The sequence below is a fragment of the Nerophis lumbriciformis genome, linkage group LG07 (genome assembly GCF_033978685.3).
Source record: "Nerophis lumbriciformis linkage group LG07, RoL_Nlum_v2.1, whole genome shotgun sequence".
Lineage (NCBI taxonomy): Eukaryota > Metazoa > Chordata > Actinopteri > Syngnathiformes > Syngnathidae > Nerophis > Nerophis lumbriciformis.
In genome coordinates this window covers 38,670,347-38,697,386 of record NC_084554.2, presented here as the reverse complement: position 1 = coordinate 38,697,386, position 27,040 = coordinate 38,670,347, and the positions used below count along the sequence as shown (strand labels likewise).

Below are 27,040 nucleotides of genomic sequence, written 5' to 3'. Positions count from 1 at the left end.
GGAAAGCGCAGGAATTGTAGCGTTTTCAAACTTAAACAGATCCCTCCCTGACACAAAGGGAATGTCTTCCTGAAAAGGCTCTTGGGTCAAACACATGACGAAAGCGGCATTGAGAGCAGCGCGGATGAGCCGTAAATCCAGCTGGAGGGTTACAGATCCTCACGGGGTGCTCGCCGCTACTCGCATCGACTGCTGATTGCTGGCGACTGTAATCTCGCAGAAGCAGCTGTTAAGGGATTGATGTAAACGTTTGAAATCTGTCATCTCGTTAAGAAGACGGTGGGACAACGACGTGGGATTACAACGGACAGTCGCCGGACTGCTCGCTGCATTTAATGGTTCAAGGCTCGCACCCACAAGACATAACGTCATAACTGGCTATGGTGCATACATGCTTAATGTGACGCATAAGGACAACATGGAGGCAAACGCATTTAGACGACCCTGCACCTCTTCCTTCTCCTCTGCGGAGGCAGATGGAGGCTGTCTGAGAGGCCATAAGGTTTCAGCGACCTTGAAGAACTACGCGAGTGCAAACAAAAATTCCTCCAGTGTGTCAGCAAAGTGGCCACAAAGGCAAACACTTGCTACAAACTTATTTGAAGACACGCTAGCATACATGTAATACAGATATCCTCAGACTTTTGCATCATCACGGCCATGTTTTCTAACCAATATGCTCACAATGTACACACATGGCCGTGTTTTCCATACAATATATCCACTACAGGTAAACTTGGGACTGCCACAGAAAGATTTGTTTCTTTTTTTAAAGGGGAACATTATCACCAGACCAATGTAAGCGTCAATATATACCTTGATGTTGCAGAAAAAAGACTTTATATTTTTTTAACCGATTTCCGAACTTTAAATGGGTGAATTTTGGCGAATTAAACGCCTTTCTAATTTTCGCTCTCGGAGCGATGACGTCACAACGTGACGTCACATCGGGAAGCAATCCGCCATTTTCTCACTTTCGTCGGTGTGTTGTCGGAGGGTGTAACAACACGGACAGGGACGGATTCAAGTTGCACCAGTGGCCCAAAGATGCGAAAGTGGCAAGAAATTGGACGAAATTTGTTCAAAATACGAGGCTGTGGGGAAAGCCGACAAAATGGTCAGTCGTTTGTTCCGCACACTTTACCGACGAAAGCTATGCTACGACAGAGATGGCAAGAATGTGTGGATATCCTGTGACACTCAAAGCAGATGCTGACATCAACTCCAAAACTGGACAGATCAGCTTTCAGGAAAAGAGAGCGGATGAGGGTATGTCTACAGAATATATTAATTGATGAAAACTTTATTCATTACTCGCGGTATGGTTAACCTGAGTGCTAAAATCGTGGAAAAATATATGTTCTTAGCGCGCCTGAAATGGGCTGTCTGCACTCTCAAAGTGCATGTTGTTGCCAAATGTATTTCATATGCTGTAAACCTAGTTCATAGTTGTTAGTTTCCTTTAATGCCAAACAAACACATACCAATCGTTGGTTAGAAGGCGATCGCCGGATTCGTCCTCGCTTTCTCCCGTGTCACTGGCTGTCGTGTCGTTTGTCGGTTTCGCTTGAATACGGTTCAAACCGATATGGCTCAATAGCTTCAGTTTCTTCTTCAATTTCGTTTTCGCTACCTGCCTCCACACTACAACCATCCGTTTCAATACATGCGTAATCTGTTGAATCGCTTAAGCCGCTGAAATCAGAGTCTGAATCCGAGCTAATGTCGCTATACCTTGCTGTTCTAACCGCCATGTTTGTTTGTATTGGCATCACTGTGTGACGTCACAGGAAAATGGACGGGTGTATATAACGATGGTTAAAATCAGGCACTTTGAAACTTTTTTTAAGGGATATTGCGTGATGGGTAAAATTTTGAAAAAAACTTCGAAAAATAAAATAAGCCACTGGGAACTGATTTTTAATGGTTTTAACCCTTCTGAAATTGTGATACTGTTCCCCTTTAAGTTTTGGTCTTCACCCTTGCTCAAAAACACGCTATAATATGGCTATTTAGGTGTCCTGTAGAGGCACCTCTGGACCGTTAATAGGAGGGATGTAACGGTTTTATAGATACCACGGTATTACGCTTTCAGAATCTTCTCAATAATGCCGTGACAAGTGACGGTATCAAACAAAAACTTGATGTGTAGTTTTTTTTCCCTGGCTCTTTTACTTTGGCGGGTCTGAAAATAAACTACATCTCCCAGAATCCTCAGTGTGGGGGCAAAGAGAAAGCAGGAAGTGAAGTGTGTTCCAATTCGTAGTAGATAGAGAAAATCCATTCATAACGTTTTAAAAGTGATGTTTCCATCAAGCACACAAACCCTGGTGAAAACAAACTCTGTGGCTGAGGTAATAAAGCGCACCACGTTTGTCTCGAAGGGTCCAAGCCAAAACAGACTCGGTCAAGGCACACGATGCCATGGGAAATCCACTGCTGCACTACTTGATAATCTAAAATCACCCAGAAAAAAATAAGCCAGTGAAGCTAAACGTCAATACGTCAAGTATTGACATTATTAAAAGTTAAAATGTGAGTTAACTTTACTGAGAAACTGCATTTTTAAAACTGATAGAAAAAATGTCCACAGTAAAGGACACTGCTTCTCTGAAAGTAAAAGTTGAGAGACCCCGTGTATGTTGCCGGACAGTTCTTTGCACTTAAAAATACTAGTTTGTAGTAATAAATATGATTAGAAAATGTTAGCATTTTACGTTTAGCATTATCCTAAACATTCCTGCCACATCATTTTACACACTATGGCATTTTAAGTATTTTTGGGGGAGGGGACATACACCACAATAATATAGTACTGTGGCCTTAATACCGTGATAATATTGTACCGTCAGATTTTGATATTGTCACATCCCTAGTAAATGGCATCATTACTGGAGCTCGACCCAAATTGATTTTTTTGGTGACAAATGCAGTTTCCGATCTATAAATCGGCCATTTTTTTAACATTTTGCAGACAAAATACCTGCTTTTGTTGATGTTGATATAACATGAAAGGAGAACATTTTAGTATTTTCAATACTTTTATTATCAGAAATTGTGCGGAACAAGCAGCATATGAACATCCATCCATCCATTTTCTACCGCTTATTCCCTTCGGGGTCGCTGGAGCCTATCTCAGCTACAATCGGGCGGAAGGCGGGGTACACCCTGGACAAGTCGCCACCTCATCGCAGGGCCAACACAGATAGACAGACAACATTCACACTCACATTCACACACTAGGGCCAATTTTGTGTTGCCAATCAACTTATCCCCAGGTGCATGTTTTTGGAGGTGGGAGTAAGCCGGAGTACCCGGAGGGAACCCACGCAGTCACGGGGAGGACATGCAAACTCCACACAGAAAGATCCCGAGGCCGGGATTGAACTCACGACTACTCAGGACCTTCGTATTGTGAGGCAGACAGTTTGAACATAAAACAATCATCAAAATGAATGTTTTTTGATTGCCCGTGTGTGTTATAAGGCGCACGCATATTAAACTAACACTCGCAAGTCAATAACTTCATATTTTGTGGTAAATAAGGTTTTGAGAACATGACATGAGTGCAACAAAGCCCACAAACAGGTTTGTGTCATGGCCAAAGACGTCATCTAGTGCACCACCTTCGACCACTGAACGCCACAAGTGCATTGCATATGCTTGTGGGTCCCCTAAATACAGGTAAAAGCCAGTAAATTAGAATATTTTGAAAAACTTGATTTATTTCAGTAATTGCATTCAAAAGGTGTAACTTGTACATTATATTTATTCATTGCACACAGACTGATGCATTCAAATGTTTATTTCATTTAATTTTGATGATTTGAAGTGGCAACAAATGAAAATCCAAAATTCCGTGTCACAAAATTAGAATATTGTGTAAGGGTTAAATTTTGAAGACACCTGGTGCCACAAACTAATCAGCTGATTAACTCAAAACACCTGCAAAGGGCTTTAAATGGTCTCTCAGTCCAGTTCTGAAGCCTACACAAACATGGGGAAGACTTCAGATTTGACAGCTGTCCAAAAGGCAACCATCGACACATTGCACAAGGAGGGAAAGACACAAAAGGTTATTGCTGAAGAGGCTGGCTGTTCTCAGAGCTCTGTGTCCAAACACATTAATGGAGAGGCAAAGGGAAGGAAAAACTGTGGTCAGAAAAAGTGTACAAGCGATAGGGATCACCGCGCCCTGGTCAAGATTGTGAAAAAAAACCATTCAAAAATGTGGGGGAGATTCAGAAGGAGTGGACAGCTGCTGGAGTCAGTGCTTCAAGATCCACCACCAAGAGACGCTTGAAAGACATGGGTTTCAACTGCCGCATACCTCGTGTCAAGCCACTGTTGACCAAGAAACAGCACGAAAAGCGTCTCACCTGGGCTAAGGAAAAAAAGAGCTGGACTGCTGCTGAGTGGTCCAAAGTCATGTTTTCTGACGAAAGCAAATTTTGCATTTCCTTTGGAAATCGAGGTCCCAGAGTCTGGAGGAAGACAGGAGAGGCACAGGATCCACGTTGCCTGAAGTCTAGTGTAAAGTTTCCACCATCAGTGATGGTTTGGGGTGCCATGTCATCTGCTGGTGTCGGTCCACTCTGTTTCCTGAGATCCAGGGTCAACGCAGCAGTCTACCAGCAAGTTTTAGAGCACTTCATGCTTCCTGCTGCTGACCTGCTCTATGGAGATGGAGATTTCAAGTTCCAACAGGACTTGGCGCCTGCACACAGCGCAAAATCTACCCGTGCCTGGTTTACGGACCATGGTATTTCTGTTCTAAATTGGCCCGCCAACTCCCCTGACCTTAGCCCCATAGAAAATCTGTGGGGTATTGTGAAAAGGAAGATGCAGAATGCCAGACCCAAAAACGCAGAAGAGTTGAAGGCCACTATCAGAGCAACCTGGGCTCTCATAACACCTGAGCAGTGCCAGAAACTCATCGACTCCATGCCACGCCGCATTAACGCAGTAATTGAGGCAAAAGGAGCTCCAACCAAGTATTGAGTATTGTACATGCTCATATTTTTCATTTTCATACTTTTCAGTTGGCCAACATTTCTAAAAATCCCTTTTTTGTATTAGCCTTATTAAGTAATATTCGAATTTTGTGACACACGGAATTTTGGATTTTCATTTGTTGCCACTTCAAATCATCAAAATTAAATGAAATAAACATTTGAATGCATCAGTCTGTGTGCAATGAATAAATATAATGTACAAGTTACACCTTTTGAATGCAATTACTGAAATAAATCAAGTTTTTCAAAATATTCTAATTTACTGGCTTTTACCTGTATGTAGTCGCCACATTTTGTGGCAATTCGACTAAACACCCTAATGTTACACAGTGTTTCGTAGAGCAGTGTGGGAGATTTCTTGTCAATCCAGCTTATGGGGCACCTTTTTGTGAGCAGCAGTTCAGGAGTAGAAGCGTCGTAGAAAGCTTTTCAAATGACTGTTGACTTATCAGAATATATTAAAAGGAAAAACATGTCGAAAATACTTTTGTGGATTTGCTGTGATGCATTTAAGCGTTGAGTCTAAAATCTTTAAAAAAAAAAAAAAAGTAAAGTTTTTAATCTTCTCCGCACACTCTATGACGCGTCATCCTAACAGCGCACTTTCCATAAGCCCCCCTCTGTCTACTTGCGATACAAAAAGCGACATGTCTCAGCTTGAAGCGACTCATCATTGCAGCTCCTACTCCACCTTCCCGAGTGTCACTGAGCACACGCCAACAGATGGTGAAGACTAGACAAGGACAATTTCCCCCCTTAAAAAAAACGTATCCCGTTTTTGTCTTTAGCATGTGACACACTGGCTTATGCTTCCTGTTCTGTGACACAGGAAACGGTCTAATAATAATAGTGGAGGCCACACAACCACATTTAATCTTTGGTTGGTCCTTGACTGCCTTTCCTGGGTGTTCTCATACATGTCATTCAGAAATAAAATAAAAAGTAAGAGAAAGTCCCAACTGGAAACATGGCGTGACCTTTGGCTGCTCTCTTATGTTGAATTGTTGTGGGATCAGTCTTACGGTGTGTAGTTCAGACTCAGAAGAAGAAAAAAATCACTCAAATCAAAACGCACCTACGGTTGTACACATTTGATATTTTAATCTGCATTTTCTTTTAATGTGTGCGTACTGCGCGAGAGCTTAGTTCAACAATCATCAAATCAAAAATCATCAGTAAACAGAGCTGCTGCTGTTATTTCATTCTATATCTTTTCTTGACTACAAAGACAAAATTAAAGCTTTCCTACATGTGTGAATCTTGCTATGGCTAACAATCTAAAACAAAATTAATGGGTACATTTTGTTAGTTTCTCTGTTTTATACTGCCATGCTTTCATTTTGAAGCTAATTTTGCAATGAACATAGGATTTCATTGATAAATCTGAGTTTTTTGTTGCAAACAATTAAAAAAAAAAAAAAAAAAAAAAGTTTTTGTCCCTCTTCCTCAGGCATACTTTTTGCCCCCATGAGCGTTCGTAGTTTAGCCTTCTTTAGTTCCATAGTGAGATTACACACACGCATAGCACAAACATGGCCGATACAAACGAGAGTGAGTAGTTTGTTGTAAAGAATACAATTGTGTCGTCAGTGGTTTTGTTTTGCGGCAATAGGTGTGAAACCAGTGAGTGCACGCTGCAAATTGCATTTTAAAAAGACAGCAGCAAAGGCCTGGGCGATATGGCCTAAAAAATAAAATTTCACAAAAAACTTGATTACTATTTTTTCCCCTACATTTTAAAGAAACCATTGAATACAAAGTTACAGAGATAATTCAAAACAAGTTTTGATTTTATTGAAACAAAAACTAGTCGTTTGAAATTATACTGCTAACACTGCAGCAAACTTCTAATTTGTGTAACGGATAAAATTGCTATGGTATGAAAAGGGGTAGGACTAAATAAGCTCTGCTTCTTCCTACTCCTTTTCGGACATGCTGTAATGAAACAACTGGAAATATGTGATGAATTACATTGTATCGTATGCATGTTCGAAATAAACTGAAACTGAACTAAATGTTGTTCTTTTTAGATTAGATATACATTTTACTTATTATGGAATCATTTTCAAATTATTACATTATGAGCTTCCCTTGGGAAGCAATACTTCTGCTTGAATAGAATGCTTTTGTTAACAAAAATGTAGCATTGCACATTGCCTGCAAATAAACAATCTCAAACATTGAGATCAATAAAGTGCAAACTTCAAGCTTCTGTCTTGAATAACGTAATTCTGTAAATAAAAAAGGAGTATTATACATTGTGTCCAAATAAATAATGAAGTAAAACATTGAGGACTATAGTTTGTTTTAGTCAGTGGATAAAGTAAACGCAACCTTTTTCATTCCCACATCAAACTTTGCAGCGTGCGGTCACTTCTTCAACGCTTGTTATCGCAAAACCAGAGAACTGAAAATACTTTTGCTTTCTTCGGAACAAAACTCTCGCTCTCGTTAGCATTAGCCATGTTTTGCTATGTGTGCTGCTAAGGAATTAAGGGGACGGCGCAAGTTACGGAAGCTCCAGAGGGGCAAAAAGTATGCCGGAGCAAAAAAACTTAACAAAAAACTAAAATCCATCCATAAAAATTAATATATCGCCCAGGCCTACAGTAGCACAACAAACTTTTTCCAGCATCTGAAACCGAAGCATTCAGCCAAGTGGTTGAAATGCAACTCTTTACAAGGCGAACAAGTACATAATAACAAACTAACAAACTACAGCTAAAAAGCAGCTACTGTGGTGAAATAATTTACTCAAAAAAGAAAAAGTTCACTAAAGCAGCCGCTCTGCACGTTGCTCAAGATGTGGTGCCCAAACAGTGGAAAAACTGGAATCTACTTACTGAACTAGAGATCGCTCATGCGACATTTTTTTTACCAAAGTATTTTATTCAAGTGTCTATATTGAATAATTAGTTGATTCAGATAATGCATATTGATCAACATATGAGCAAAAGCATCACAATAGTAAATATGCCAGAATTAGCTACAATAGCTAAATTTCATCCGTTTCGTTTTATGAAAATGATTCACAAAAAGATCAGATATAAATTGATCAAATAGAAGCAAACATTTAAAAAAATTATCGCTGTCATTTGTATTCATTAGGTTTCTTTAAAAAGTAGGGGAGAAGAAAAAATCGGGAAAATCGGGAATCGAATTTTGTGAAAAAATCGAAAATGCTTTTTTTAAGTCATGTCGCCCAGGCCTAACTACACAAGAAGTAATTTAGTGCACTTTTTAATGCTGTGCAACTAGACAGTAGTTTTTTGTTGAACACTGCTTAGTGATAATGAGGAAGTTGACAATGATCAAGGGTGATGAGTCAAATGCAGAGAATGATTTCACCACACCTCGTGTGTGTGTGTGTGACAATCATTGGTACTTTAACTTTTAATATTGCATCGAATGTGGCGCTCCAATTTTACGGTGACAAAAACGACACCATTTCTGTTGTCGTTGACCTGAGCAACGTATTAAATTATCTTCTTCTGTCTGCGTTTAAATAATTGCATTCATGTTATATTCATCTCACATGTATATATTATCTTACAACTTAATATTTCACTTCATTTTGCACCTGTATGAAAATCATGAACAATAGCCATTAACTTCTATTTACACTTGTGTGGCAGTTGATATTTAAGATATGTCTTCCCAAACATAATATGTCATTTTATTCATCATCAAGCTGAGCAGTGTTTATTTTAACAAATGCTACTTTACACTTCTGGCACAGTTTAATCCTGGTACGGATTATTTATACTTCCATTATTCCCAATGGGAAGCAATAGTTTTGGCTCTTTATTTCCAAAGTCAGTTCTGATTAGTTACCATTCAGTTCAATAGTTGACAACTAACGTTTTGTCGGGTCTGTAAATGCCAATAAAGGAGCGTTTGTCCCCGAAAGACCAGACACTTTTGTTACATGTGAAGCTGCTCTGTGTGGGCTATAATTGGCACAGATCTTCCGAGCGGTGCCTCGACACTGGCAAATCTTACCAGGGCTCAGAAAAAAACAAAATTACAGGGAGTCCTGGGGGAGTGCAGCTGTAGCAGACACACCCTCCATTGCTGATATGGTGGCGCTTTCGTCTTCCCTCTGCCTGGGAAACTATCACCAAATGTCTCTAAAAGTAACACCCATCCATTTTCTACCGCTTGTCCCTTTGAGCATAGGGAAGATGAGCAGCCTGCAAAGTTTGTTTTTTAACAAGAAGGGGTTCAATTCTTCCTACCTTTATTGACCTTCTCACAATGGGCTTTACATTCCTCCTTGTGATTCAAACCTGCAGATGAATGATCTGACCATAAAACTACATTCCACAGATTACCACGCACATAACACACCATTATGTGGCATCATATTGTGTTGTGGGGGTTAGCTGCAGCAACTACACAAGTCTACCACTGACATTAGAACATGCTTCAATCACTCCACTCTGTTTTTGTGGTGACTTTGAAATGGTTTATGAGCCATTATAGTGCTCCTAAATGCTATTACGGGGCAAGGTGGCGTGTAAATGTGGCTAGCCATCACTTCTTTAAAAGGCATTCTCATGAAATAAAAGCGAGTTAAAACAGCTGAGGCGCGTTCAATGACCGGCTGTAAAACAGGCCTCCCCGCATCGGCAGTTTGTAACCGACACGGCGTGTTATCGAGAGGGAAAAAAGTAAGACACACCCTTCGTGTAAACACACAGAAGCGGCGAAATGTTACCCCCCACCCACCCACAAGACATAGCTCCCGGGTTTTAAGGGCGGAGGATCGTCGCTCCACAAGTCTGTGTGATTTATCCACATTTCCTGTGCCAACAGAGCATTCAAAATCCCGAGCTTTCCACCCCCACAAAAGAAGCCTCCGGAGTTAGCTGGCCTGGCTAGCTTACCTGCACATAATTGTTCTCACAGTAGTCCGCGACTCTCGTCAGGTTCTGGTAACTCTCAACAAGCGCACTCTTGGCGGCCGGGATCTCTTCATCGAGCAGCATTTGTAGCTCTGCCATCTTTACATGTCTCCGCAGAGTGTCGATGTCCCTTCGCCGACTTCCTTCGGAGTAATGCAGCAGCTACCAGATCAGTCTTGGAGCGCCCCTCCCTCCCGCCCTCGCTTGCTATTGTGGGACCCCAGAGATGAAGATCGTCTGTTGTGAGGAACGATGTCTCACTGCGTGCTCGACAACTATCGCGGTATAATCATAGTGTATTTCGCAGTGTAACCTATACATACCCCATATGTACCTAATAGTTTATCATTATAATTTAGCATAATAGCAAGTGACAAGAAATTAAATATTAAAACAATTTAAAAAATGGGTCGACAGAGTGAGAGTTCTTGTTCTTTACCGATACCCAGCACACTCTTGCGCTATAGAGACGCACATCGGGAAATGTAGTCTCAACTAAACGGCATTACCTACATGTTATCTATTATTATTACATTTACTGACGGTTATCCATGCAATCGTTACGTGTCTATGGTCATTCGTGTTGTTCTGCCCGGTACGAGGTTTTTTGGTCACTGGGGAACTTGGCAAAGGAATGAACCCGGAAATGAACTTCAACTCCCAGAGTGCACCTCTTCCAGCTTATACTGTACATGGCGACTGATCGAAGACAAGGGGCAGATCGCCTTCCTATGAGCAGATAAGGCTGTCAGTTTCTTCAACGGTAAGCGACATTGGTTTTCCCTACGAACGTTTTGGAATATCAAGCAGTAAAATGTCAAATACATGTAAATGTCGTCACGAACTTATTGTCCGAGATATTGCTCCCTACCCTCTAATAACAGTTGGCTAGCATACAGTATTATTGATGTTTTGATTTTTTTTTAAATGGCGACTTTATCTTTTTTATCGTTTGTGTTAAGCGTGTCATCATGGAGGTGGTCAAATCCGTCAGTGGGGAAGAAGAGACGGGTTTGAAGCGGCTGAGGTTCGACGCCGCTGTCAAAGTCATCAAGAGTTTGCCCCCAGATGGTGAGTCGACAGGCGGACACACTGGTCGCGTTCCATCGGGGCAGTCGAACCTGTTCACTTTTGTAGCAGCGGCAAGTTACGACGTCGCCACGGCTTTGCATTGCACTGGATTTAATAGGCTTAATCCACCAGACTTTCTGCAACACTCTTGGTCAACAGTCCGTGTATGATTTGGTCAATGAAATTTGTTGTCATGGATGGATATTGAAAACAAACACGGATTGGATTATTTGAAGTTTAAAAGGCAAACATTTTATTAAAAAACGAAGTGTTCTTTATTTAGTGTCGAAGAGCAATAATTACAATACGTTTGATTTTAATTTTATATTTAATACAACTGAAATGCGCTCCCAACAGGTATAAAAGAAAGTGCATCTCTATCCTCCTTCAAAACCGCAATAAAAGTTCACCTCCAGGCAGCTACAACCCTAAACTAACACCCTCCCCGGATTGTTAATAATCAAATGTAAACAATCAAATGCAGACGGCGTGGCGAAGTTGGTAGAGTGGCTGTGCCAGCAATCGGAGGGTTGCTGGTTACTGGGGTTCAATCCCCACCTTCTACCATCCTAGTCACGTCCGTTGTGTCCTTGGGCAAGACATTTCACCCCTTGCTCCTGATGGCTGCTGGTTAGCACCTTGCATGGCAGCTCCGCCATCAGTGTGTGAATGTGTGTGTGAATGGGTGAATGTGGAAATACTGTCAAAGCGCTTTGAGTACCTTGAAGGTAGAAAAGCGCTATACAAGTATAACCCATTTATCTTTTAACTGCAGATACTTTTCTCTCTCTCTGCCCACTACTTGCTGTCCATATCCTACCAAGTCAGACCTACACTGTTCCAATATCTGTTCTCAATTGGGGCAGCACGGTGGAAGAGGGGTTAGTGCATCTGCCTCACAATACGAAGGTCCTGAGTAGTCTTGGGTTCAATCCCGGGCTCGGGATCTTTCTGTGTGGAGTTTGCATGTTCTCCCCGTGACTGCGTGGGTTCCCTCCGGGTACTCCGGCTTCCTCCCACTTCCAAAGACATGCACCTGGGGATAGGTTGATTGGCAACACTAAATTGGTCCTAGTGTGTGAATGTGAGTGTGAATGTTGTCTGTCTATCTGTGTTGGCCCTGCGATGAGGTGGCGACTTGTCCAGGGTGTACCCCGCCTTCCGCCCGATTGTAGCTGAGATAGGCTCCAGTTCCCCCCGCGACCCCAAAAGGGAATAAGTGGTAGAAAATGGATGGATGGATGTTCTCAATTGTTGATGACTGATGATAACAACCAAACCTAACCCCCCGCCTCCCTCCACACCCCGGATTGTAAATAATGTAAATAATTCAATGTGATTATCTTGTGTGATGACTGTATTATGATGATAGTATATATGATAGTATATATCTGTATCATGAATCAATTTAAGTGGACCCCGACTTAAACAAGTTGAAAAACTTATTCGGGTGTTACCATTTAGTGGTCAATTGTACGGAATATGTACTTCACTGTGCAACCTACTAATAAAAGTTTCAATCAATCAAACAAATATTAAAATCCCCAGTCACCAGAAACAGAAAAACAGACCAATACAGATATGTTATCATTTGCGGACACTGGAAGCTTTTATTTTCAAAGTAAAAGCGGGCATGATTACTACGAAACTCGTGTGTGCCTGTGACTGTGGCTAAAATGTATTTGGAGCCCAACACAGAAATGGTTGTAGACATGGCACAATGGATGTTTCTGTGTGGAGTTTGCATGTTCTCCCTATGACTGCGTGGGTTCCCTCCAGGTACTCTGGCTTCCTCCCACTTCCAAAGACATGCACCTGGGGATAAGTTGATTGGCAACAATAAATTGTCCCTACTGTGTGAACGTGAGTGTGAATGTTGTTGAACGTGAGTGTGAATGTTGTCTGTCTATCTGTGTTGGCCCTGCGATGAGGTGGCGACTTGCCCAGGGGGTACCCCGCCTACCGCCCGAATGCAGCTTAGATAGGCTCCAGCACCCCCCCGCGACCCCGAAAGGGATAAGCGGTAGAAAATGGATGGATGGATGGATGGACAATGAGTACCAACATCTACCGTGAGTAGCGAGTCAGTGGCCTTGTGGTTAGAGTGTCCGCCTTGAGATCGGTAGGCTGAGTCATACCAAAGACTATAAAAATGGGACCCATTACCTCCCTGCTTGGCAGTCAGCATCAAGGGTTGGAATTGGGGGTTAAATCACCAAATGATTCCGGGGCGTGGCCACTGCTGCTGCTCACTGCTCCCCTGTGGGGATGGGTCAAATGCAGAGGATAATTTCATCGCACCTAGTGTGTATGTAATCATTGACACTTTAACACTAACTTTAAAGACGGGACCGCAGACTGGCCTTTAAGAAAAAAAATACTGTACTAGAGTCTTGTATAGTGAGTGATTAAATCCCTTTTTGCCCCCACTTTCGTGTGGTATGTGCATAGAGATTTTTGTAGACGTCAGTCCTCGTTGTGCCATGTCTAAAATAATTTCTGTAGGGCTCCAAAGACATTTTAGCCAGGCACATGGGTACTTTGTACCCCCGCTTTTACTTTGAAACTCCAAAATTCCAGTGTCAGAATATGAAAAAACATTCATTTTGGTCTGTTTTTTTGTTTCTGTAAACTACAAATTAAAATGTTTGTTGTATGAAATTTAAAATTAAAATTAAACTGTTTTTAGATGTTTTTGCTTTTTGGCACCGGAAAATATAACAGCTTTGTTTTTAAATTTTTATTTTTTTTAAATGAAATTCAAATAAACCAGTCGTTTGTTTTAGATTTAGATTTGGGAAACAAAAATTAAATGACCAAAACATACACTGATCATCAACACTCAGGACTTATGAGGTACAACTTAACATGGAGTATTTTGTGTAATTTTTTTCATTTGTATTCGATGCTAGGTTCTTTTCAGCCCTCCAACGACATGATGCTTAAGTTCTACAGTTACTACAAGCAAGCCACCGTTGGCAAGTGCAACACCGCCCGACCCGGCTTCTGGGACGTAGTGGGCAAAGCGAAATGGTAAGGGAATACTGACATGTCAATGCAGTTGGTGTAAATAAAGTTACGGTTGAATTTAATCTGTTTCATGGCAGTGTGTTCATGCATGCTGCACTAAACGATGAAAGTCATGGAGGGAGTTTATCACTGGGCTTTATCGCCATTATGTTGCATGAGTTTGCTTTCCACTTGTTCAAATGAACAGATAACCTACAACAGGTGACTATTCATTGCAGGCTTAAAAGGCCTTGACTGGCGTACATTGCACAACATTTTGCTTTTTTGCCCTCAGATAACACGCATCGCTCGGTCTGGGTGATCTCTGAACCCGCCGTCTCGCTAGGCTTACTCTGTGTAGAAGTCATGAACAAAAAAAACAAACATTCTAACTGTAATCTCTAACCTATTTGGCTGTGCAGACGGATGTTATCAGAACATTTTGGAATTTGGTTCTTGATGGGGAACATGTTGACCTTAGCATAAACACTCTTTTCAATTTCATTGTATGTCAGGATGATGAAGTTAATGAAGTTTTGTTTACTGTGATTAAAATCAGGGATGCTTGGAACTCTCTGGGTGAAATGACCAAAGAAGCAGCAATGGTAGCCTACGTTGATGAAATGAAGCTGGTATGTTATTTTTGTGTGTGTTTTTTTAGAAGCCCTGGCATACATACTTAACTGATCATTCATGTTTGTTGTGTTTGTGTGTAGATTCTAGAGGGCATGCCTATGACGGGCGAGGTGGAGGAGCTCCTCCAGGTGCTCGGCCCCTTCTACGAGCTGGTGGACGAAAAGAAAAAGATCACGCAGATATCAGACCTAAGCACAGGTTGGTTTCTTGAACAGTTCCTTGATGATGTTGGCTATTGCGTGTGAATTTATTATTATTAATCGTGGGCGATTTGCTTCCTGTCATACTCAGCCCGTTTGACAATGTTTGCTAGACAGCTGGAAGGCAAGTACTTGACTGTGTGCTGTTTTCCTTGAGCAGATGTGCTTTTAGCGTCCATTGTTTTAGGTGCAGACTTTGTAGTGTAGAATGTTTGTAGTCATGTCGCTTCATGCATCGTAATTCTTTAACGACACTAGAAGACAGGGTGTGGAGAAGAAATTACATGCAAGTAATGAAAAAAACGTGATCGCAGTCAAGCATACCTTTTTAATAACAAAAGATAAGTAAGGATACATCACAGACACCTTATTGAACATAATACATAGTAGTAAGCATACACAAGTAAAAAGAAGTTAACCACTTCAATACTAAAATAGGGATGCACAATAATATTGTTTTAAAGACTGCATTAATAACCTTCCATCCATCCATTTTCTACCTCGTGTCCCTCTCGGGGTTCCTGGGGCCTATCCCAGCTTTTATTTGTTTTATTTTTCAAATGTAGATTTAACAAGTTTGTCCAAAACCTTTCTTTGCGTCTGGCTTCCGGGCAGCTTCTCCAGCAGGCGTCTTCGTAGGCTTTCAAAAGACTGTTGTAGAGATGCTGGTGCTTCAAGTGGCTAATAGGGTTTGATGTGTTTGAGCTGGATTTTTGTTTTGTTTATCCTCTTGAACGACCGACGCCGTGTTTCTCTACAGTGAGCTTAGGGGAAGTTTAAGACACAATGTTTACAGCACAAGCAAGAGAAAAGTAGCGCTTCATTTGTTCACCCTGACCCACCTACATCGTAGTTCCTGGTTTTACGAAGGTATTTTTGTTTTTTATTCTATTTTTCGGTATGGTGTCATAATTCCTCATATCGGCCCGATAATTATTTTTCCAATATTTATCGTGCACCATTTTCTAAATAAGGTAAAATAATAAGACCCCCTCTGTCTTCCTTTTTTTTTTCTCTTGCTATCCCCTCCTGCTCCGGCCCGGCTGCACCAAATGATAATATAAATACATTTAATAAAGTCAAATACAAATAAGGCAACAAGAGAAGTATCCTACACTTCTCTTTTGTAAAGTAAATCTGAACAGCCGATATGGGCATCTACATCAACTATATGATTTGTCTGAGAAGCTGGACAGGACAAAAAAAAAATATTAAAAAAAATAAGACCATCTCAAAAGGCATTATAGATTTTACCAACAAATATGCCTCATTATTTCAAGAATTCCTAATGTAAGTCATAGTCATGCTTATCTAAAAGATCAAAGGCATAGTAGATTTGTGTCAGAAATGTGCCTCTTGTGTTAATTTAAAAATATATATTATTCGCTGACGTCACAAACTTTCGGTGTATATGTAACCTGCCTGGTTAAGTCCCTGCCTTTTCTGTTCCGCCCGGGATTCGAACCCGGGTCGCCGGCAAGAGGTATAAGCGTGCTAGCGACTGAGGTAAAAGCCGATTGGTTGTCAGAGAGTAAGGTGTATTAACGTTCACATGGCCTAGCCACACTTGCTATCCTCCATTACATATATATATTTTTTCCAGGTGTGACTTTTCAAAACAGCAATTAGTTCACGGACTCCGCCCAACATATGTTTTATCTTAGTCTAAAACACTCTGGTTGTTTGCAGGCTTTGGCACGGCTCTGAACACCATGTGCTCAAAGAGCGTAGCCAAGAGCATCGTCAGAAACATGGAAATGAACGGAACACTGGAGAAACGACCAGCCAAGGTCATACGAGAGGATGAAGAGACATCCGATGATGAAGAAGAGGGAGAAGAGGAAAGAGATGTAGAGACGCAGGAGGTCAAAAAAGGTAAGAACAACTTTTGTCCAAATTGCTAGTATGAAATCTCCCCTGCTGATCAGGTTCCGTTGCAGCCTCTCAGCCAAAGAAGAAAGCGTCTGGCATGGCGCACAAAGCCACAAACGGCAAGGTGGCAAACGGCTTCGCACTTTTGACCAACGGCGGCCACTCGCTCGCCCCTCAGGAGGGCTCAGCCGATCAACCTCTGCTCAACGGCCACCATGAGGGTAAGGAACCAATTAAACTGATTTTTCACTCTTTTTATTGAGCGAAGTCTTTTCACCCTTCCTCAGACGCCAGCCTGGACGTGTCACCTCCCACTCAGCTTGCGAGCGACTCGGACAGCGAAGTGTATTGTGACTCTGTGGACCAGTTTGGCCAGGACGAGGCAAGAAAGAACTCAAACAACAATTATTGTATTTCCTCATAATAGGCCTTTTTCCACAGCAGAAACTTTAAGAGGAACTTACCCATTTATCCGGATAAATAAAGTACCCCCCATGTATTTTCACCAAAAACTACCCGGGCAGATTTAGTTCTTCAGGAACTGTGTTTAGTTCGCGGTAGTGAGGTTGAATTTTCGGAAGTTCCCAGGAACGCTGATTGGTTGAACACAGTTTGTATTAAAACTTTCAGCTGCTAGCACAGTATGCGAGAACAATTTATTGTATTTCTTGTATATGTCTTTTACAAAATACTTGACAATGGGTAGAAAGGAGAACAAAAGGAACTGTCGACTTGCAGGAACTTTTGTGGGGCATCTGTGTGCTGAAGAACGCTGATTAAGTCAACTAGTTTGCAGTTTCATACCGTTTATGATTTTTTACAAACTTCATTCAACTACACAAATCTACAAGGACTGGACGGACTCTTTTTAAACCTATTTACAGAGGAATTATTCCAAGCTTTGAGGCGTGCTGCTCACTGGGACTCTGACTTCGCAGTTTTAAGTTAAAAGTTAAAGTACCAATGATTGTCACACACACACACACTAGGTGTGGTGAAATTTGTCCTCTGCATTTGACCCATCACCCTTATTCACCCCCTGGGAGGTGAGGGGAGCAGTGGGCAGCAGCGGTGCCGCGCCCGGGAATGATTTTTGGTGATTTAACCCCCAATTCCAACCCTTGATGCTGAGGGATGCTGCAGGGAGGTAATGGGTCCCATTTTCATAGTCTTTGGTATGACTCGGGCGGGGTTTGAACTCACAACCTACCGATCTCAGGGCGGACACTCTAACCACTAGGCCACTGAGTAGGTAATGAGGAGTAATGCGAGTGGAACAGAGGTAAATCACATAAAATTTACTTTGTTACATGTTTTAAAAGTAGTCAGTGACACACCAATTGTATAGTTATTCGTCTCAACCCGAGTGAACCTAATGCTAACAGAGCGAATGCTAAATCTGACGAGTTTGTCTTGTCGACGTGAGATAACACTGACATTTTGTATTTCCATATTGTTATTTACAGCTGAAATAGACCATAAAGACTCACCTGACCCTCATGAATTCACCGTTCACTGAGGAGACGACTTTATGGCTGTGGAAAAAAGCTTGAATTTTTATGTAAAGTCCGATACACTTTGTTTTTTTAAATCATATAATATTGTATATTATTGGTTTGTATTTCATTTATTACACTTAAGTGAAAAAAACGTAATATTGTCTTGTTTATTTACATGTCAGTGTAGAACAGGGGTCACCAACGCGGTGCCCGTAAGGACCAGATGAGTAGCCCGCTGGCCTGTTCTAAAAATAGCTCAAATAGCAGCACTTACCAGTGAGCTGCCTCTATTTTTTAAATTGTATTTATTTACTTGCAAGCTGGTCTCGCTTTGCTCGACATTTTTAATTCTAAGGGAGACAAAACTCAAATAGAATTTGAAAATCCAAGAAAATATTTCAAAGACTTGGTCTTCACTAACTGACAAAGAAACAGATAACAGATTTGGTGTCCAGTTCAAAGTGTGACATTTATTAAAAAATTTGAGAGTTGCCCAAGACCCAACCTCCGGGCTGATGATTTTAGGTTGTCCTGAAGAATTTGGAGGTAATCCTCCTTTTTCATTGTCCCATTTAAAGCACCAGTTCCATTGGGAGCAAAACCTACCAGCATAATACTACCACCGCCATGCTTGACGGTAGGAATGGTGTTGCTGGGATTAAAGGCCTCACCTTTTCTCCTCCAAACATATTGCTGGGTATTGTGGCCAAACAGCTCAATTTTTGTTTCATCTGACCACAGAACTTTCCTCCAGAAGGTCTTATCTTTGTCCATGTGATGTCAGATGAAACAAAAATTGAGCTGTTTGGCCACAATACCCAGCAATATGTTTGGAGGAGAAAAGGTTAGGCCTTTAATCCCAGCAACACCATTCCTACCGTCAAGCATGGTGATGGTAGTATTATGCTCTGGGCTGGTTTTGCTCCCAATGGAACTGGTGCTTTAAATGGGACAATGAAAAAGGAGGATTACCTCCAAATTCTTCAGGACAACCTAAAATCATCAGCACGGAGGTTGGGTCTTGGGCGCAGTTGGGTGTTCCAACAGGACAATGACCCCAAACACACGTCAAAAGTGGTAAAGGAATGGCTAAATCAGGCTAGATTTAAGGTTTTAGAATGTCCTGACTTAAACTTGTGGACAATGCTGAAGAAACAAGTCTGTGTCAGAAAACCCAAAAATTTAGCTGAACTGCACCAATTTTGGCAAGAGGAGTGGTCAAAAATTCAACCAGAAGCTTGTGGATGGCTACCAAAAGCACCTTATTGCACTGAAAATTGCCAAGGGACATATAACCAAATATTAACATTGCTGTATGTATACTTTTGACCCAGCAGTGGAAACACAAACTACACACTTCTACAGGTACCTTTAGCTCCAGAAACTTAAAGTTCATGAGCTTTGGGTGGGAAAAGGCCTATTGTGCCATGTACATGCTGCTGTTTTTTTTTGCAAAGTTAGAGGTTTAACATTATAATCAACCCAAAGCAGTCGCGGGCCGTGCGTTTCTCACCTAGGCCTTCAGTGATGTCCTACTTAGTCCGACTTCACCTCTCAAAATACCGTAATTTATGTCACCACATGGACAAGGCTGGAGATACTATACAGAAACACACTTGCACGCTACTGGGAATTGAACCCCTCAACAGTGTACAAAAGGGTCTATTTTTCGGCGCATTTAACCTTCAATAAACCCGCTTCAGCAATTAAAACATATCTTACGTGGGACTGTCAAAATGAAAAGAATTGTATAAAACATATGAAACATGAAGAAATAAACTATTTGAACTCACAATTTGTAGCACCCATCCGACGCCGTGTAAACCAGTGGTACCGTCATAGTCGGTTGATTCGTGTGAAAGTGGTGAGCAAACAATTGTTGTGCCAAAATGTTATTTCCTGCCAAAAATGTATTTCCTTCACGGGAACGCGCACCGCTCGCTAAACCTGCATTGGTTGGCTTCGTCTGTCCCCAGCGGATTACTAGGTGTAAGACAAACACTTTATCTTCCTGGTTATTGTACCGGTGAGTTTTATGTGGTTTTCTATGCAACTTGTGATTGGATACTCACTTGGGACTTCCAAGTGAGTATCCAATCACAGCGTTAAGCCAGCTAGAAGGCCTTACTGACAACAACTCGTGATCTAATTGGCTATAGCAATTGTCTATCACCTCTATGTGTCCGTTCACTTATTGTGCAAAGACGCCCGCAATGTTGATTCTGAAGGCCCCGGGCAGATTTGGTACAGCATGGCAACATAAGCCTGCTGAATTCTGATTGGATACAAACTCTAAACTAAAAACAACAGCATTGGAAGGAGCATAATATGACATGAAGAGAATATGAATACTTTGGTATTTAGGGACAGTAAATTAAAAATTACTTTTATCTGTAATTATGATCTTGATTTCTGGTTATGTTAGGCCAGCATTGAAGGCCTTGCTGGCCGTGATGGCTCACCACTAATCTGAAGTGTGTTGTACTAATTCTTGCACCAATGTACTAATTCTTGCACCAATGCTAGAATTAAAACCGTGCTGGAACATGCCATTTTGTGTCTAACTTCATACTAATGAGCTCTTTGTTATAGAGTTTGATGGCACTTGGGACACATCTTGTCTTTAGATAGAGAAGAAGTGTATAGAAGATATACATATACTACAGGATAGTGTAATTTTTACATTTTAACTAACTTTGCACTCGACCAACATAATAGGTGCCAGATATTACATACCACAACGTAATATTCACTAGCATAGCTATTTGAGTTACAGTGCTAACACTAAAGTCATTTTAACAGCAGCAACATGCTTGGTTAGCCTTTGCTGAAGAAAAAGCAGGCTCAAACTCACTGCTCCCACATTGGTAATTGTCTGGCTTCATTTTAAGATGTGTAGTGAAGCTTGGGGAATGGTTTGGTTCTGAATTGCCTAAAGTGCCTCTAAGACTGTTAGAACATCATTAAAATGTGACTTTTGGATAAAAGGACACCTTGATTTTTTTAGGTGCTTGCTTGTCTCAAAAGGGTGATTAATACTTGGCATCTATTAGAATGGAGGCCACTATTTGAGGAAATACAGTTTGTGCAACAATGATGCACTTTAAGCCATCATTAAGTCGTTCATGTATTTTAGAACTCCGAGCAGAACCACTCTCTGGGTGACCTGGAGGAGGAAGAGGACGGCGAGGACGTCCAGGGACCACCGCAGGTGATTAAGTGCGGCGGCGAGGATGGAGACGCCGGCAGGAGCATGAACCAGAGGTCAAGGTTGAACGTCAACATGCCAAACTCATCAGTCGGTGGCAAAAGAGGTAAAATGCTTGTAATTTGTGTGGTATTGGGATGTTTCTGCATGACTACGATTAGCCAAGTAGCTTCATTAGCATTTTAGTATAGATTCCAGGCGGAACCACAAGAATGAAATACTCAGTTGTTGCGGCACTCCAGACTCCAGATCCTCCAGTCGTGGCTCTGGTGCGCTGAAGCCAGTGCACGGCGGTGGAGATGACGGCGACGGCGGTCGCAGGGGCGGAGCGTCCACGTCCGGCATCAATCTCAACGAGCAGATCGTAGCGGCGCTAGCCCACCTACAGGAGGACATGCGGAGCGTCCTGGAGAGGCTGCACACCCTGGAGGCCCTCACTGCCACCCAGGTAAAAAGCAGGGTGCAAAACTAATTTTTTCACTAAAATGACATTTGTTTTGGAGGACATGCTAGCACACACTACTGCACATGTAATATAGATAACACAAATGATCAATGACTTATGAGCAATTAGTTGGGTGCTTCTGCAAATACATTTTGCTTGATGTCGGCCATGTTTTCCAATAAAGCTTGCTTAAATTTGACCTTACGTTTTTTTGAGATGGCATTGAGCTGTGCGAAATCTGGAGTGCCACCATGTGGTTTATTTGTCAGAAGGATATCAGCACAGGCAATGAAATATTGCTGCATTTTTTTGCAACATTTTCACCCTCTTGTCCGTAGCGGCTCAGGAGTAGAAGGGGTTTTCCTAATTGTGTCATTGTCTTTCCAGGCCAGGTCAGCGGCCATGTCTCCTGTCCACCTGTCAACACCAGTCAGTAGGAAAAATCAGGTAAACGCAGCAATGCCACTTGGCTTGTCATCTATGCTCCATCGGGTGTAGTAAGAAGAAGACAAAATACAATCGGGGCCTCTGCTACTCCCTAAACTCAGCTTAATATTTTGTGGCTAATTCTGTACTTTTTTTACTCTGTGTGGTAACTAAAAATTAGAGATCGACCAATTATCGGCGCAGATATTTGCCATTATGACGTATATTGGTATCGGCCTGTGTTTATTGGTACCAGTCTTTTTTCTTCTCCTTTTCTTCAACTACAAATTAACAACATCAGCAGATACAACACATACACATAATACCAGTATCTAGCATTTAAATAATAATTACCGTATTTTTCGGAGTATAAGTCGCTCCGGAGTATAAGTAGCACCTGCCAAAAATGCATTATAAAGAAGGAAAAAAACATATATAAGTCGCACTGGAGTATAAGTCGCATTTTTTGGGGAAATTTATTTGATAAACCCCGGCACCAAGAATAGACATTTGAAAGGCAATTTAAAATAAATAAAGAATAGTGAACAGGCTGAATAATTGTACGTTATATGACGCATAAATAACCAACTGAGAACGTGCCTGGTATTTTAACGTGATATATTATGGTAAGAGTCATTCAAATAACTATAACATATAGAACATGCTATACGTTTACCAAACAATCTGTCACTCCTAATCACTAAATCAGATGAAATCTTATGCGTCTAGTCTCTTACGTGAATGAGCTAAATAATATTATTTGATATTTTACAGTAATGTGTTAATAATTTCACACATAAGTCGCTCCTGAGTATAAGTCGCACCCCCGGGCCAAACTATGAAAAAAACTGCAACTTATAGCCCGAAAAATACGGTAGTGCTCAAGCACCAGCCCGTTTGCCTTGCATGAGAAAAGTTATTTTCGCTGCAGGCCCCCACCTCCCTTTTTCATACAGTGTTGGTTGTACACTGCTTAGTTTTCAAATCTTCAATTTTTTGCCTTAAAATCCAGTTTTTGTCTTACTTTCTAGGTTACATTACGTTTGTTTTCACGACTGCAATGTTCAAGCCTCCGTACACAGCACTCAAGAGTGTGGGGTCGTTAAAGGAGCGAAGCTAGTTTCATGTTACGCGATCCAATCAAATAACGTGAAAAGAGACAAAAGGGACATGACAGAAAAGATATCTCTGCCAAAAATCGAAACTTTATATAAATGTATTGAAAAATTGGATACTTGTTATACAAGTAAAGAAGAGCAGGCAGCAGCTGACACATTCTCATACTTTCTGTAGCATCCAGGAAGAAATGTCAGCCAGCTTGAATAATGTCTCAACTATAAGCTACGTAAAAGGAACCCAGAATTGTTTGTATTTAAATGTTTGCAATATTTCAGGGTTCCTCACAAGGAAACATTACAATGATTTTATTAAATTAATTTAATAAATCCTATAAAAATGAGTAGGCAGCGAGGTATTATGATGTAGAGAAATCCCATGTTTACCAATGTTCCCAGGAGGTTTCTATATTTTGAAATGGAAATGTCACTGCGCCTCTTAGGCACACGTAATAAAGGTGTTTGTGAAATCCCCTGATGCCTTTTGGTACTAAATTATCCACATTAGCGCCACATAAAACATGTCGCACGTTTCTTAAAAAATAATGTTAAAAAGAAACAAATTAAAACCTTGTACAGCTGTTTACTGACATGTGGTATTCATGTTTAAATAACTTTTACTGCAAGTGAATATCTGCTCCGAATATCAGTTATTAACTTTTTTGAGTACTAATAACCAGAGGTGTGGACTCGAGTCACATGACTTGGACTCGAGTCAGACTCGAGTCATGAATTTGATGACTTTAGACTCGACTTGACAAAATGTAAAAAGACTTGCAACTCGACTTAGACTTTAACATCAATGACTTGTGACTTCACTTGGACTTGAGCCTTTTGAATTGACATGACTTGCTACTTTCCCCAAAACCCAAAGATGAAAAAGTTATTCGGGAGCGCTCCGTATTTTTCATTGTGTACTTGTCTATCAGCGTTGCGTGTGTCAGCTGGTGTGGTCTCAGTACAACAGCCAATCAAATTAGATCTACTTTGTTTTCATCACACAGCATTCATCCAATCAAATTGCAGGACAACCAACGAAGAAGACATGTCCAAACCACACGCCAGTGAACAAAAAATGATACCTAAAATAATTTTGTTTGGGTATAAAAATTACGAGGTGGTCAACACAAAACGGTTTGCAGTATGCAACACATGCGGTTCGAAAATTACTGATGGAGAGGCAACAACTTCCAACTTCGTCCGGCATTTGAAGTTGCACAAAGAACGGTAAGTTTTGAATGTAAGATAACGTTTATTGGCTAAGTAACGTGACTTTTATTTGCTGTGTAGTTAAATCAGTGAGGCTGTAAACTCACTGCTAACGTTATAACGTTATTGCAAACATGGGAATCTGTTGCAGTTCACTACCTTATTCATACTTTTTGTTCAGTGATTTTTTTTAAGCAGGGTTACGTTAGTCAATATATCACACGTAATGTTAGACGGCGGTCAGCAGCACCGCGTATTTTAGCCACCTAAAAAAAGACAAAAATAGTAAAATAAAGGTCAGTTAAAATGTATACTATATTATGAATATGTGTACCGTTTTAGCTAGCTTTCTGACATACTGTTGGTTGTTTACCTCAGTGGTCCCCAACCACCGGGCCGCAGCCCGGTACTGGTCCGTGGATCGATTGGTATCGGGCCGCACAAGAAATAATTTTTTTTTTCCTCTTTTTTTAATTAAATCAACATAAAAAACACAAGATACACTTACAAGTAGTGCACCAACCCAAAACAACTCTCTCTCCCCTTTTGTTCTGGGCATTGAACATGAAGACTCTTCCTTCACTGTTCCGAGTGGCCACGAGAGTCTTGGCAGTGCCTGCCTCCAGTGCTCCAGTGGAGCGAGTTTTCAGCCATGGTGGCATCATACTACGCCCCCATCGTGCATAAATGACTGACAGACTCTTGGCTAATTTGGTCTTTTGCAATTGCAATGCAGCATAGGGCCCTGACATATAAAAAGTACAACTTTTTTGTTATGTTCACGTATATGTCATGTTTTTTCAATGTTAACACTTTTGTACAAATAAGTACATTTGCACTTTATTTTTCAATGTGTTTGTTCTGTAAAGGAATGAGTTAATGTTTAAAATGACTGGTTAATAGTGCTATTATAAAGTGCAATGTCAGCACAATTTTCTTTCCTGCAATTTAAAATGCACTTGTTTTAATAAATAAATACAGCGTTTGAAAAGCATACACAATCTGTGTTAATATATTAGTCTGTGGTTAAAAGGACTTGAAAGGACTCGAAACTCAAAATGCAGGACTTAGGACTTGACTTGAGACTTTCCAGTCTTGACTTTGGACTTGACTTGGGGCTTGCCTGTCTTGACTCGGGACTTGACTCGGACTTGAGGGCAAAGACTTGAGACTTACTTGTGACTTGCAAAACAATGACTTGGTCCCACCTCTGCTAATAACTGTTATTGGCACTGAAAAAACACATTGGTCGATTTCTACTAAAATCACTTAATCTTTCCTATGACATGACTCAAGTTAGTTTAGCAAGTTAAAAAAAAAAAGTATTTCTCAATTTTTTAAAGCTGCTGCATCCACCTCACACTTAACAGTGTTGTATTATATTGTGTCTTATCTTCTAGAACCCATCCTGGTGGCCTTTTGACATCTCCCCCACCAGTCTGGCATTCGCCATGGTCTGGCCCTTTGTGGTGCAATGGCTCATCAGCCTCTACCTGCAGAGGAAGAGAAGGTACTCCCCCTTTGTCTTCACTTTCACGCCCAGCATCTTGACTTGAGTGTTCCTCTTTCCTCAGACGCCACAACTAAAACAAGGAGCGGCAACAATGGTTAAAGTAGAAGAAGAATCGTCCCGGTGACTTTTGGCAGCATTGGCATCCACTTGCAGCCCAGTAATCCTTTATTTTTGCACTAAAAGGAAGAAAGGCTTGAGAGAACATGTCCAGTGTGTGCATGTGGTACTAAAAAATGTTTTTTTTGCGGAAAAAGGTCCATAGATTGGATGATGGCTGTTTCCATAGTAACTAGGGCTTCTCTGCACAAGTGGGCCAGATAATATTTTTGATGTGGTTTTAACTTTTCACTTAGTTGCCCAAGCAAAGCTTCTAAAATGTTATAATGACTAGATAGGAAAACCAGAATGTGAGGATAATATATGATTATATACTGTAATAAGTGATATTCTTTGTAATTCTGAGTTTGTATTTATTGCTTTTAGCAACTCGATCAACTGGCAAGCTTAGTGTTAAGGTTATATTGTCCACATAGAAGTGCCTCAACATCCATCGCACACAATGGCTCTCATGTTCACATATTGTAGCATTCTAGTACTGGACCAAATCTAACATTTGCTTGTCATCAATGTTTTTCTATGTTGTCTAATCGTGTGACGATATAATGTAGTGACAGTCGTACAAACTGTAAATGAATGCGATATTGTTATTGCGTGATATATGTATATAATACAAAAAAATCTATTTACATAAGGTCTGCACTAACTTGTTAAAGAGCAATTAAGCTGTAATAAAATGTACAAATAATAGTTTTTACTGAAAGCGCTGTGGCCCTCTGCCTGTGGATAGAGCGATCTATGCATGTCCTAATCTAAGCCTCCAATAAAAGTTTCATAAAATGTCTGGCGGTGTTCGCT

General features: G+C 41.0%; 2 protein-coding genes across 17 annotated transcripts in view; one reads left to right on the top strand and one right to left on the bottom strand.

Moving 5' to 3' along the window:
* Positions 1–10,100, bottom strand: part of abi1a (abl-interactor 1a) — a 47,284-nt gene extending 37,184 nt beyond the window's left edge. For all 15 annotated transcript variants that reach the window (XM_061965171.2, XM_061965175.2, XM_061965183.2 and 12 more), the window contains exon 1: positions 9,905–10,100. In XM_061965171.2, coding sequence (XP_061821155.1) covers positions 9,905–10,021 — 117 coding nt within the window. In that variant the 5' untranslated portion in view covers positions 10,022–10,100. The remainder of the gene's footprint in view (positions 1–9,904) is intronic.
* Positions 10,101–10,548: 448 nt separating this feature from the next.
* Positions 10,549–27,022, top strand: acbd5a (acyl-CoA binding domain containing 5a). Of its 2 annotated transcripts, XM_072913515.1 has the most exons (14): positions 10,549–10,685; positions 10,885–10,993; positions 13,906–14,026; positions 14,562–14,634; positions 14,719–14,836; positions 14,930–14,962; positions 16,528–16,713; positions 16,779–16,931; positions 16,998–17,092; positions 21,346–21,523; positions 21,660–21,865; positions 22,250–22,309; positions 26,013–26,122; positions 26,187–27,022. In XM_072913515.1, the coding sequence occupies exons 2-14, from the start codon at positions 10,894–10,896 to the stop codon at positions 26,197–26,199; spliced, it is 1,446 nt and encodes a 481-aa protein (XP_072769616.1). In that variant the 5' UTR covers positions 10,549–10,685; positions 10,885–10,893; the 3' UTR covers positions 26,200–27,022. The 2 variants fall into 2 exon arrangements, with proteins under 2 accessions (XP_072769616.1, XP_061821171.1); XM_061965187.1 differs by lacking the exon at positions 14,930–14,962 and having other exon boundaries at positions 10,550–10,685.
* Positions 27,023–27,040: the final 18 nt, after the last annotated feature.

Coding starts and splice junctions, on each gene's coding strand:
- acbd5a (XM_072913515.1), top strand. CDS start 10,894: ATGGAGGTGGTCAAATCCGTCAGTGGGGAAGAAGAGACGGGTTTGAAG. Junction 14,963..16,527: donor GTTTGCTAGACAGCTGGAAG/GCAAGTACTTGA, acceptor GGTTGTTTGCAG/GCTTTGGCACGGCTCTGAAC. Junction 17,093..21,345: donor ACCAGTTTGGCCAGGACGAG/GCAAGAAAGAAC, acceptor CATGTATTTTAG/AACTCCGAGCAGAACCACTC.